This window comes from Accipiter gentilis, chromosome 1, assembly GCF_929443795.1.
Source record: "Accipiter gentilis chromosome 1, bAccGen1.1, whole genome shotgun sequence".
Classification (NCBI taxonomy): domain Eukaryota; kingdom Metazoa; phylum Chordata; class Aves; order Accipitriformes; family Accipitridae; genus Astur; species Astur gentilis.
Genome location: NC_064880.1, coordinates 24,538,961 through 24,552,696, shown reverse-complemented (window position 1 = coordinate 24,552,696; position 13,736 = coordinate 24,538,961). Strand labels below are relative to the sequence as shown.

The following is a 13,736-nucleotide window of genomic DNA, read 5'->3' as shown; positions in this document are numbered from 1 at the left end:
CACCTTTTGGCACAAGCCCCTGCGCTCACATTTCAGGTTGGAATGTTCTGATCATTTTTCCCCAAAACACTCCGTTCCTTCAGTCGTACAGAATGGGAACAACATTGATTTGATTTAAGTTCTTACCTGAATTAGCCTAACAGTTACTGACTGGTTCCTCTAGTAGTCTGTGTGCATGACATCTCAAAGAACTGAGAACCCCCATTATCCTATGGTAAGTATCCTGTATTTATTTAGCTTTCTTTTTTTTCCCAACATGAGAACAAGGAGAGGGGCTTGCACTCTTGTCAGACTGAAGTTGACTTTTCAGCTCACCTTCTCATATGCTGAAGCTTATGAGTTGGACATTTTGAGGAGATGTTATCTTCCCCTCTTCCCACTGTTCTCTGCAATTGTCACACCTATGAACGGTTAGGCATGTTTCCATTTGTATTTGCATGTCATCAGAACATTACAGAAGTGTGTCCCACAGTGGAGAGAAGCATTATGGCCATAGGCAGTGAAATGGCACCAGAGGAATGTTAGATAGCAGTAGAGTTGGAAGTTCTGGCTATGTGCTCTCTCTGCATCAAAGCTGTTCATGGTGTATGTGAAAAGAAAATTTAAATGTACAAGTTCCTGTTGAACTCCAGAGATTTCAGCTGTCCTGAAATGCTCGAGCCTGAGGAGTACAGCTGACTGCCGCTTTGTAAGAGTGTAAGAGTTTGGGCAGGTTTGGGTTTTTTTTCCAGTTGTTCTCTAGCACTTTGGATGTAATAAGGGAAGAGAGTTGTAACCCCTTTGAAGCTGCAGGAAAAGAGCTAGAACTAACCACAAAAGCTCAGGCGTGCCTGAGGAAGGTGCAAGGAAGAGCTTCCTGGAGAAAAGAGGTTTATTAAGCCACCTAAATCACTGGGACTTTGGCAATTCTTAAAAGGAATTCTGGAGTGATTCTGCACAGATGAGACTTGGAAGTGCCTAGTGCTCTTTTCTTATTTTCCTTTTAGTTGGTCACACTGCTAAAAGAAACTTTTGACTGTCTCCCAGGAGCAAGAGCATTTAAATAGCATTTTATATAATGGAGAAGTGAATACAAAGAAGGCCTTTTGTGTGGGTTGGAGTCTCCTCTTGAAAATATCTGTAACTCTTGCAGCTGAGCTCTCGGTGTGTAGGTTTGGATAACCAAAGAGAAGCTGTGGTTTTAGCTGAAATTTTCAAATTAACTGGAAAGACAGAAACCTGTGTACTGGTTTTGGCTGGGATACAGTTAATTTTCTTCATTGTAGCTGGTATGGGGCTATGTTTTGGGTTTGTGCGGAAAACAGTGTTGATTATACAGGAATTTATTGCTGAGCAGTGCGTACACAGCATCAAGGGCTGGGGGTGCACAAGGAGTTGGCAAAAGACACAGCCAGGGCAGCCAACCTCAACTGACCATAAGGGATATTCTATACCACATGATGTCATGCTCGGCATATAATGCTGGGGGAGGAAGGAGGAAGGTGGGGGGACATTTGGAGTGATGGCATTTGTCTTCCCAAGTAACCGTTACGCATGATGAAGCCCTGCTGTCCTGGAGATGGCTGAACACCTGCCTGCCCGTGGGAAGTGGTGAATGAATTCCTTGCTTTGCTTTGCTTGTGCACATGGCTTTTGCTTTTACTGCTTACACCGTCTATCTCAACCCATGAGTTTTCACACTTTCACCCTTCCTACTGTCTCCCCCATCCCAGTGGTGGGGACTAAGTGGCTGTGTGGGGCTGAGCTGTCTTCCAGGGTTAAACCTGTTTCTGTTACATCTTTCTGGTGGCTCAGCTCCCCTCCCAAGTTCTCATGCATTTCAGGCTAACAAAGAAAACTCCTTCTCTGTTAAAGGACTGCTAAATGCTCTTCATCCCAACTGAGTCATTAGGAACTGACAGAAAGGGAACACATAGCCAAACTGAAGAGAAGGTGCAGCACTGAGCTGTGTCCCCTTCGGTTGCATTGTGTAATCAGAACTATGAGTAGCACAATAGGCAGATGAGAGTGCTGTGCTCTGAAGAGACCACTATGTGTTTTCCTTACATACTGCTTTCACAGCTTGCTTCAAGAAGCTCACAGATCAGAAGTCATTGGCTTGCAAGAATATTTCCAGAAATTACTGAAGAGCGCAGCTGCTGAAGAAAAGCTGGGTATTGGCAAAACTGTGTAAAATTCAGTGTTTATAGTTAAGATTTTAGGTTGTCAAATTGCCTGAGAATCTGTCTCCGCAATCCTAACTGAACTGAGAACAAGACAGGACCAAGGGGAGGGAGACTATGATAATACCCTGAGTCAGTGTGAGCCAGAACTGTCTGCTTCCTTCATATGAATGAGTGTAATTGGTCTGTGGAGCTGCTAGGGTTCCTTGTCAATGGGCTCGATGGCAGTAGCTTTATATGAGACTAATGGTGGAGATTGATAATTAACAAGTTTGATTCCTAACTGATGAAGAATTCCTAACCAGATTCATAACTCATTATGAGGAGATTCCTAGTAAGACCTTGGTTATGGCATGCATTAAATCTTGCTGGAAAATTCCCCCTGCTTTATTTTGCAGAAGTTACGCATAAAATACACAAGGCTTCATAACAGTTCTTTTAAAATTTGCATTGGGAAGATACCTTACTGAAGAAACAGCAATGTGGTACAGCTGATAGAGGGCACTGAGCATATTTTAGCCAGCAAACCACAAATTGCAGACCAGCTCAGAGATGCTCTCAAGTATGAAGTGTCATACATATTAACACAAATTTCTTAAAAGCTTTTGCTCCTTGGCTGTATTTTCAATAACATTTGCTCTTGTGGTAAGAGCAGACACTGAAAGTCTGTTGTTTTACCAAATTCTTAGCTAGCTGATACCAGCTCATTCCAAGCTGCTGCTGCTCCCTGAGCCACACAGTCCCCTCCCATTTAGTTGATGGGAAAGATGAGCTTTTTCCTCAATGTGAAACTGGGCTGTGGCATCTGCTTCTCTGCATTTGGCTTGCAACTCTTTCTGCTCACCTCTTGATTCACTGCTGTCAGAATGGTGAGAATATCTTCTCCTCTGCAAAAACACAGGTATATTTTGTATTAGGGAGGCAGTTAACATCAGAAAAATTACCACATTTTCATATATCTTGATCTATACCAGTGCTAATGGCTCCTGTTTTAAACAGGCTTACAAAGCAGTTAGCTAAGCTGCTTTAAACAATCTGCAGAGTGTTGCTCTGTCCTACATTACTTTTTTTCACTCTGAGAGCGCACTCCCTCTGCGTATCATCTACCTCTGCACCCAAATCAAACTTCTGTCATTCAGAAGGAAAATACAGGTGTTGCCAAAAAGAAACTTATGGAAACATAGTTACCGAGGACAGCTGTACTCCAAGTGCTGGCACAATGCCTGTATGTACCAGGTCCCCTGCCTTGGGCTTCTGTAGGAAACGTAATCCTGCAGGGTAGCCATGCCCAGGAGGAAGTCTGCCTCTGAGGGGATACAGTCGAGCTGAAATCTTGCATCTGTTTCTACAGAAGAATCTTGCTCTCCAGAATCTGTTTCGATGGTCACACCTTTCTGGCAAGCATCACCTTGGCAGGCCTGAACAAAAAAGACTTTTGGTTTTCCAGCAAGTGAGTGGCAATTCTGTCCAGTGAAAGAAGTGGTCAGTTCCTGGATAGGTATTTCCTGCCCATCAACACCATATATAATGCCTTTTTTCCCATGAGACAGGATACAGCAAACAAAACAGTCTTTGTCCTTGTGGTCTTCGCACCGGTAGATGTTCACAGTCTCACGGATTTCCTCTGCGGTGAGGTCTCTATATTCTGCTATTGTAAAATGAAGCTTGCTAAAGACTCTTCTCAGAGCCGCTGGAAAGTAAACAGAAGGGGAATTGGAGCTGTTTCATTATATGAAAGTTGGACTACAACTGCAAATTGCATTTCTAGAGATAAACAATTTTTTTTTAAATCCTGCAACACTACTATAACAGGTAGTTACACTACTGCTCTGAAAATAATCTAGTAGTCTGATCACTAATCACATCTCTACTGAGTTCCCTTAACTCTCATTAAAAGGCTTCCTTGCAATCTTGCTGTTTAATATTGCCTCTGTCTGGAAAGTGTTCAGAACTATTAAGAAAGCTGTATCTCTTTCCTCCACCCACTTTACAGCTAGTCCCTTCGTCTCCCAAAAGGTGTTGAACACTACAGTTGCTTTACCGGAGAGGAGAGGGCAGTACCCATTTGGGTAGTAACTGTGTCACAGGAAGAGAAACTTTGAAGTTCAGTTCAGTTAAGGAAGGCCCATTGATGGATTTTTGTCTCTTCACATAGATAGTGCAAATACACCCATCTCACAGACGTTCAGACCTGGAATGAGCTATGCTGCTGCTGCGGGACAGCCTGCTAAAATCAGGGCTCCTAAATAGCAAGGTAATCGAGTCCCTAAATTCCAACATCCTCCCACCCTTTTTTTTTTGTTGTTGGATGTTAAACAGCAAATGCCCAATTCTGGTTCAGCAGTAAATCTGTTTCTGATTTTGCATATTTTAGAAGTAGGATGCATAAGGCTGACACAAAGCTAGCCTAGCTTGTAAAGTCTAGGCTGAGGTTACTGCTTAAGGTTGCAGTAAACTCAGTAAAGCAGCAAAATGGTAGTGAATTGTTCTAAGTCAGTCAGTAAAAGCTTGATGAGTTGATTAGGGTTTGTCAGCACAGGAAACAGAGCCAACTCAGCCACTACAACAAAAGTATCCTAGAAAGGGTAGATTGAAATTCAGACCTTTAGTACAGAAAAAGAAATTAGGTTTCTATTTTTGAAGATACACAAACTTATCTTCAATATTCACTGTACCTGCATCCACGTCTGTCCCATTCCGATCTTTCATGTTTTTGGGTTCTGGTACTGCTTCCCTGGCTTTTGAGAAATTGTGATTATTCAGGATCAGGCACACTCCACGGGGTCGGCTAGTCATTTTGTAAGCTTCAAGCTGTCGAAAAGAAAGACTATTGTTAAAACTGCTGCACTCTCCTCTAGGTGCTTCTAAGCCTTTGCTAGTGGCACAGAATGGTAAAGAGCCACCTGGCTTTCTCTCTAGGCAGCTCTCCCCATACAGCTTTGCTCCCAGGACCTCGCAATGCACTGCCCCACTGGCTTTGGGAGCCTGTGCACTGCATGACAGCACCCCCCCAGACCCACATCATCATGCTCAGCCCACATGGGGTGCTGCGTTCACCCATTTCTCCACGCCCAGCCATCTGCCAACTGTGTATTTCCTGATATAATAAACTCAGCCTATCTTGCTACCCTTGCAAATGTTCCTGAAGTTTTAACACTGCAGCAGCTGCTGCCTGTGACTTAGCTTCACTATGATGTTACAGAGTGGTGCATTTTTCTTTTTCTAGATAGTGCTTTTAACACTTGAGCTTATAATAACTGTTCACCTCATGGAGGGATGATCTCTTCTAAGACAAAATGATGATGCTTCTAAGAAACAAACTGACTTACCTGGGAAGATTCATTCCAACTGCCAGGAGAATCAGGTGCCACAGATGACGCCAGCCATTTGGTGTGGGCTGAATACAGACAAAAGAGTTTTAAGTACAGAATGTAGCACTAGAGAAAGGAAAGAAGCTCTGTTCCTATTCTCCATCTCCACAAGTACCTCCCAGGATAAAACTGTTCTCTGAAAACACTGAATTGTGGTTGAACAGCTGTTCCTGTTAGCTATAAACCACTAGATAATCAATTAAAAGGGAGTAAAATGTATTGTCATCAGAGTAAGTAACTGGATACTCAATCACTTTTTAGAGAGGCATCTGTGTAAAGAAGAGAGATGCAAGTGGTGCAGACTCTCCAAAAGCTGAAGAAGAGCAAAAAATATAAACATTAATTTTTTGAGAGTTGTAATTACCTTCAGGGCCTCCTGTGCTGCGCCTCTGTTCCTCTGTGATGAGCATCTCTTCTTCACCTGAAAAGCAATCATTATTAGTCCTGTATGATACCTATGTGTCACTTCAAGAATAACTACGGGAAAGAGGCTGTTTTGTTTTGTTTTACCAAATAGGTTTAATTCATACTCTTCAATTCTCTTCAACAGGCTGATGTTAATTTCTGCACAGAGACTCTTCAGGATACTTAGGTTGTCTTCTCCCAAAATCCCCTTCTTCTCCATCTCAATGAAAATGTCGAGCATTGTCTGGGTAATCAAAAAGGTAGTTTGCTCTTAGGGCACATCCATGCTGCCACTGGGAGGGAAGTTGCAGCATGTGCACCTAAGCTTTAACGTACTGACAGTACATGCGACCCACAGAGTCAGTCCAGCCGACTGGTAGCTCAGTTGAGACCCCAGCTGAGTCAATTCAACCTAGTTCAACAAAACCTACAAGTACTGTAAGTACAAACATCTTCTCAAAACGTACTCATTTCCCTTCTGCAGCTCAGAGATGCCGAGACCTAGTAAGATCTAATCCAGGAGATCTAATGGTGACTGTACAGGAATATATAATGTAATTTTTAATGACTGCTTTCATTCATTTGACTTCCAGTGGCTATCTTGTGCTCTTAACTGAAACACAAGAATCACTAGCGACCATCTTGAGCAATGGCTAAAATGGGTATAACCATGCAAGTATGGTATAGAGATTGCTCTGAAGCAAAAGGGGACCCCAAGGGACAGGAGCTCTCGCCAAACAGTGAGTGGCAGAGCACAATGGTCACCCCAAGGATTTGCTAGAAGAGCTATCACTAGATGGTCACAGTTTCTCCTCGAAGAAAAGACGGAAAATGCTACAAGAGTTTTCATTAGACAGAACAAAATACCCAGCAGTCAGAACTACAGGCTGAGATAGTGTGAGAGCAGCTGGATCTCCCACAAAGCTATTTGTAAACTCTAAGCTCTTGGGCCTTAGCAAGGATCTTCTGCTTAGATCCCTATTTTCTGAATTTGGAAATAAAAAGTACAAAAGTATAAAGTAATAGCCACAGTGGGTGATTTTCTGTGTTTGGTAATGGCTTAGAAAGCAGCCAAAAAGAAAATCGGTTGAGCAAGATGAGTGAATGTGCTCATCAGTCTTCCACTGATCAAAGTCACTGAGTCTCCTAAGCACCATAAGGTGCTCAGACATGAAGGCCTCTGTGCCTGGCACAGGGCTGGCCCATGCTCCCTGGGCTGTAACACTGCTGGAAAAGCTACACATAACATGAGCACAGACAAGTCCCATATGCACCGGAGAGCCTATAATCCCTTTCCAGGTGCACCCTTTTTCTCTTGGTGTCTTCACCATAAGAAGAGTGACACTATAAGAAGAGTGACACTCATTCCCCTCATAGCAACCCAAATGTCTCTATAGATTATAATAATCATTTTAACAAAAAAAAAAAAAAAAAAAAAAGGTTAAAGAAATTCTTACAGTCTTAGGGTTTAGCCTGCATTTTGGTAATTCTTTCCCCAAAAGAAACTTGAAAGACTTCAGCTCATCTTCGGTGATGTCTTCTGACAGCTGAAAGAGCAGGTATCTAGAAAAAGAAGTGGAGAACACTGTTTCAACATGTTCCCAAACATGTCCCTTAGCACAATTGAACACTATACCGCTGAACTGCTCCCTTCACCCCCCCTGCCCCAAGCACGTATCGCCCTTTTTTTCCTTTTTAAATGAGGGGACATCAGTCCCGGGACAGCCTGAAGTCAAACCATTTTCAGCTGCAATTAAAAAGCTCTTAGTTCTCCTAAAATCAAAACCACGCTGAAACTTTCTGGAGTTGAGAACAAAGACTCGGCCCCCCTCGCTTATGGCACCACGCAGCACTCGGGCAGGGAGGCCCTTCTGGGGGCTGTTAGACACTTCAGAAAGGTGCAGCTTCACCTTTCTCCCTTTTGCTGGGCAGAAATTTCACCTTTCCGTATGGCTCGTACCCGCTTCCTCTTGGAAGACGCTTGTGCGCTCCCAAACCTGAGCCTGGTGTTCAAATCGCCGGTAAAAGCTCACACCGACCACACGCGAGGGGCAGCCGGCCCCAGAGAGCTCCCTCCCGGGTGAGGCTCAGCCCGGGCCGGCCCGGGCCGGCGGTCACTCACCTGTAGGCTGACACCCGTGCCCTGCCCGGGATCCGCAGCTCTCTCTCCATCTCCTCTCGGCTGGAGCCCAGCTGGGCAGCCAGGAGGTCCATCCGGCTGATGCGGTAGAGCAGCTCCTTCAGGAAGGAGAGGTTCCCCGCCTCCATCATGCCTTTCTCCTGCAGCGCTTCGAAGAAGTCCTGCGCCTTCCGGATGGCTTCCAGCTTCCTCATGGGGACGTGCTCCAAGCTGAGGAACTTCAGAGCCGCCAGCTCGGCCTCGTCCAGCTCCTCGCTGACCACCAGCAGCCGCTGCCTGGGCAACTCCATCGCCCCGCAGCGCCGGCGCCGGCCCGGGCCCGGGCAGGGGCAGAGGCCGCTTCCCGCCGCCCGCCGCGCTTCCGCCCGCCGCCGGGCTGGGGCGGGCAGAGGGCGGCGCCCGGGCCCCTGGGAGCTGCAGTTCCTCCTGGGTCTCTGACTTCAGCGAACCCACCGGCAAAACGCCCACGACTCTACTTAAGAACTGCCGGAGGGGACTTCTCTCGGACGCGCTGTAGGCCCCCTCCCTTCACGGCGATGAAGCACGGGCTACTCCTGAGTCCGTTCCCGAGAAGGCTGAACCGAGCGGCGCCGGCCTAAAGGTCTGCCTTTCCCCGCAGCTTTTCTGCAATCGCCTCTCCCTGGTTTAAAGGCACTCGCAATTCATTGCCATTTTAATACCAACAGAAAGAAGCTCATAGCGCCACTGACTTGATGTCCTCCTCGCCAGCCTTTTGGGGCTGCTGGCAGGCAACGCAGCACGCTCAACGCGGGCGTTCGGCCCTGTACCCCAACAGCCACTGGCCACGGAACCAGCTCGCTTCCCACCCCTCCCAGATTCGCTGAAGATCCTTCTAGCACCAGGAGCAGGCTCGCAGGAGTACTGCACCGTGGCGTAAGAGCCCGGGATGGTGCACCACCTCTGATAACACCTTCTGGTGCAGCACTCTCGGTAGATGGTATTCCACAACAACGGGAGGGAGGAGGGAAGCGGTTTTACCAGTTAGCATTTCATCCTTCTGAAAATGAACATTAACACCTTAGTGCTCACCTTGAGCAAGAGAGCAATCCTCAGAGCATCCATACTCTCCAAATAAGGAAACAGTGTTCTTCTCATTAAGCACCAATTTAAAACCAGACTCCCTTCCCCCAAAGAACAGGAAAAAACAGTTCGACAATATATTAAGCAGAAATCTTCGCATTGTTATCATAGAAGCAGCTTATCAATGTTCTAAACCCCACACGAAATATTTGATTACTGCACATGTGGCAAGTTGGGTCAAAGGTGGAAGTAATCTGAATATGGCAAGACAGTTTTTAACAGCCCATGAGCTAACATGCCCTCAAGTCATGTTAAAACATGCTCTTCCTAGTAAATAAACTGAAGGAGGTATGGATCCTTCTCTTTGCACTGTTATGCCTGGACAAATCAGGCCTGAGCACAAAGTGGCTACACAAATATAAAACTAATGTAAAAGACCTAGGCCAAGCTGAGAAGACAGGCCCAGAATAACGTTCCACCTAGCTAGAAATGCATTGGCACCCACAAGACCCAGCCACGTTCGGCGCCTGGGGAATTCCTGTGGCTGCCAATAACAGAACCGATACAGTGACAAGCAAAGACACAATTACAGAAAGGACACACAGAAATGAGTATCTTGGAATTTTTTAGCATGTTTCACAGAAGTCATTGCAGATTAAACATGCCATTCTCTGTTCATCATTTGACACATCCTGAGCTGAAGAGAGGCAGATCTGAATAATTTCAGAGAGAACATGCCCACGTTAAGAGTCAGAATACAAAGGGTAAGCAGTGAGGGCTGAACACCCAACATCTCCTGAGAAAAATCTAGCTCTGGACTTCCTGCTGCATAGCTTAACCTCCTAAATGGTGTGCATTTTGTTTCCACTTCTCTGGGCTTCAAGATTTCCTGCAGGAGATCTTAAAGATCACAGACATAGTCAACAGTTCAACTAATCACAACTCCACAGTACCTGACTTTTTCACACCACTTTGAGAATGAAGAGTGAGCCCTTATATAGGGAAAACACATACTTACAGCAGCCCGTCCAATGGGAGAAGCTGGTAGCAATCTGAACACGGGCCGGCTCCTCATACGTACCACCAACCCATCCCAAGAGCAGCACATTAACAAGTCACCTTAACATCATTACAGTGGAGAGAATTACAAACTTCCCACAGAAGGTGGGCATAAACAGCTCTCTGGGAAACTGATGTTAAACTGAACGAATAGGTAGCAAGATGCAAATGACTGGGCAGGGATTCATGCCACTGAACAACATTATTTCTGCCTCTGCAGCTAACAGTTCTCCCTAACTCTTCTAAGCATGTCTTTTTTCAAACAGCATCACTCTGATCTTGCCTGCTTTCAGCTTAAGCCTGCGGGACTTCAACTCACCAACTTCACTTTCCTGCTAGCCTTCTGACTCCACTTTCTGGTGGTAGCACTTCTGCTGGCTGAAAACAAAACACAGAATTGAGTGCCAGGATTGTTTTGCTATAGCATTTAGCCTCCCAGCCAGTAGTTGAAGAAAAGGGAGGACAGGCAAATTAACTATAGCTGAGGGCCTTCAGAGAGGAAAGGTGATTGCCCCTCACCATTCTCCAAGTGGTGCTACAGAGGAAAAACAGTCAGAAAATTGCAGATCTGACATCCTTCTTACCTCTCAGGTTTGGTGGTGGGGTTTTTTTTGGCGGGGGGAGGCTACAAATACGTGCAAGAGCTTATCAGCCACCCTGCCACAGGCGTGTGTGAGCATACTTTGCTCAGAACCATAAAACTCAAAGTGCGTTTTCTCCTTCCTTGATCACTGCATGAGCCACACATAAATTCACAGTATGGCTACTTCCTGCAGTCCTTTAGAGGATTCTGATGGGCTTTTCTCTCCCTTCTAGTAGGTCTTCATCAGCAGGCAATAAGGTTAGCTATGGAGGTGGCCTGATTTTAAGAGATAGAACAAAATACCATGCCAATTTAATGACAAGATGCGACTGACCAGCACACCCACTCCAGTGGAGGACAGGTCAGAGGAGAAGGGCAAAACCCCAATGATCTCAAAGAATATATTGTAAAGAAAGCTCATCAGGACACTGGAGAGTAACCTTAGTTTCAGAGAAGACAGCTGCACCTGTGAATCATCAGGTTCCCCAAGACAATTTACAAAGAATAAGGTCTTCCTGAGCTACCCAGACCAGCATGGGGCGGGGTGGTGTGTGCGTGAATATGTGGCTCAGCCCCACAGAAAAGTGTAAAAACTGGATAACTGATAAAATATTTAAACTTTGAAAAGAGCAATGGGCTTCAGCTGGCTTCAACCCACATGTTCCATCGTGACTGGGGATGCCCAATGTTATGAGCAGAGACAGGTAATAAGACAGGTAGTAATGAGTAATATGAGTAATATTTGTATTGTGATTCAACTGTATATTGCAATTGCTAAATTATGCTTGTATTGTGATGTTGCTATATCACTCTCCTAAATCAAAATCCCATGTAGCACCAAATATACCAAATAAGTAAATTTGATATTCAATTTCTCCTCATAAAGAATATCTGAAAGAACTTGGTCTGAGAGTATTGAATTCCAACACACAGAAATATGAAAAAATCAGAAATGCTGTGGACTCACAACTTCGCTACTGGAGCAGCTGCCACCTTCCAGCAAGTTTCTCCCAGAGGAAGCAGTTACTTCATTTAAGCTATAGTTCCTTATCATAAAAAAACATTCACAAATCTAATTACTAACTTCATATTGGGGTCTCATTTATGAAAACATTATAAAAATGTAAATAAATTGTTGCCACATTTCCTAAATTGTTAACCAAATGTCAGCCACTAAACTGTATCATACCTGGCAAAACCTTCTGGTAACTTTTGCCACAAACAGCACTCTCATTTACATAGTGCTTGTAACGTCTATTTATTATTTATGAAACCTGTGTGAACAGAGTTGTGATTCTAAGAATGGGCATTCTCCCTTTTACTTGGAAGGTCAACAAGGGTAAGGGGAGAAAAATGCAACTGCCAACACATTGTGTGGAATTAGAATGAAGAAGTTTTGCTTCAAGAACACAAGCAGGATTAAATAAAGAACCCCTGCTTTTATGGCTAGACATGGCTTTCCAAAAAATACAAACTAAAAAAAGCAAAAGTTACAAAGTGTCTCAAATCCATCCTTTATCTTTTTATAAACTCAAAAGGAATGTAGTTGTTAGAATCCCATATAGAATCCCACATACCACCTACACATTTCTGAGGATGCAAATTAAGAACAGCCTCACTGGCATCAGCTGCCATTATCATGAAAGTCCTGAACTTAAACTTATTCTTTCCTACCATCTCTTCAGCTGCTAATGAAGGGATATCAATATGCTACCCCCTGGGGTGGCTGCCATCCAATACTTCAACAAGAGCAAAATAACTTCTACTGCTGAAGTAAAAGTGTTTGTCATGGTGACTGTACCTCAGTCAGCTCATCCAAAAGAGAAACACACCACAAACAATGGTGATGTGAAAACGAAGAGTATTTATTACAACAGAAAGAACAGTCCACAGGAGCTAGAGTCAGTTGCCAGGAGAAGGCATCTCAGAGCAGTGGATCTAACGGAGCACCACCTTCCTTCCAGCGTCTGATAGCCATTCAAAACAGTCCCCTAAGAGCTCTGAGAAAAAACACAATTAGAACCCTTACTATTAAAAAACCTAAACAGCAGTGCTGTTTAGCCAAGTAAATTAGTAATATAAAGCAAACTAAATATTTGGAGGAAAAGAACAAAACTTGTATTATCATCACTTTTCAGTCCTTCTGGACAGGGATGCGATTTTCCATGAAAAATTATACAGCTTCCAGAGACAGCCAGTGATTCACCTCTGGGTAAATCAGTTAACAATCTTACACATGCTCCCTGGGAAGGGATCTAGCATTCTGAATCCATCTGTTCTTTTCTTCAGATTTCAGGGACTTACAACAACTCGGACAGAAATAAGACTTCCACTGCCATTTCCAATAACTCTTAAAAATCACACTATCTGGAAGTGCTTCCTCTCTTGAAACCCAGACTGAACAGACTCCACTGCTTCTGCAGGACAGAAAGCCAGATCTGTACTCCTCCACGGCCTTACCAGACTGCTACAGATCCCGGTGTCAGGAGACTGATTAACCACGGGATTGGAAAATTTAGGTCCCATGGTCCCTGGTAGGACTGGGACTAACTACATAGATCCAGATAATTTCTCTTGCAAATTCTCTTCCCTGTGGAAGCCCATTCCAGATGTGATTCCCAACTGAGTGTATTCCTATTTTTCTACTTTTCAGTTGACTAACATTGTGGAATTTGGAAGATCAATTGCTTCCGTAGGGTTGATGTTATCTTTGGCATCTGCTTCCATCCATTTAATACTCTTCTTCCCACTTCCTTGTTCACTTCTGTCAGGATGGTTATGAGATCCTTGCGGCTTTGAACAAAAATGAAGAAAAGTTACATTGAAATACATGGTACTTGCAGCTAGGCCAAGAAGCTGATTATGTTTGCTCCACCAAAGTCTTATCTCAGGGAGGGCTAATATCCTCCCCTCACCCTGCCTGTCACTGAAATTGCTCACTCCATTGTGTAATCACAGAATTTAGTGTGTTTGGG

General features: G+C 44.5%; 1 protein-coding gene across 9 annotated transcripts in view; it reads right to left on the bottom strand.

Moving 5' to 3' along the window:
* Window positions 1-2,594: 2,594 nt before the first annotated feature.
* Window positions 2,595-13,736, bottom strand: part of CASP8 (caspase 8) — a 23,750-nt gene continuing 12,608 nt past the window's right edge. For 5 of the 9 annotated variants that reach the window (XM_049823215.1, XM_049823579.1, XM_049823489.1 and 2 more), the window contains one exon: window positions 12,051-13,554. In XM_049823215.1, coding sequence (XP_049679172.1) covers window positions 13,419-13,554 — 136 coding nt within the window. In that variant the 3' untranslated portion in view covers window positions 12,051-13,418. Of the gene's footprint in view, window positions 3,050-3,350; window positions 3,853-4,837; window positions 4,974-5,491; window positions 5,560-5,897; window positions 5,955-6,041; window positions 6,183-7,395; window positions 7,502-8,060; window positions 13,555-13,736 lie in introns of those variants that run through there. The other 4 variants (XM_049823052.1, XM_049822959.1, XM_049823674.1 and 1 more) reach the window with 4 other exon arrangements.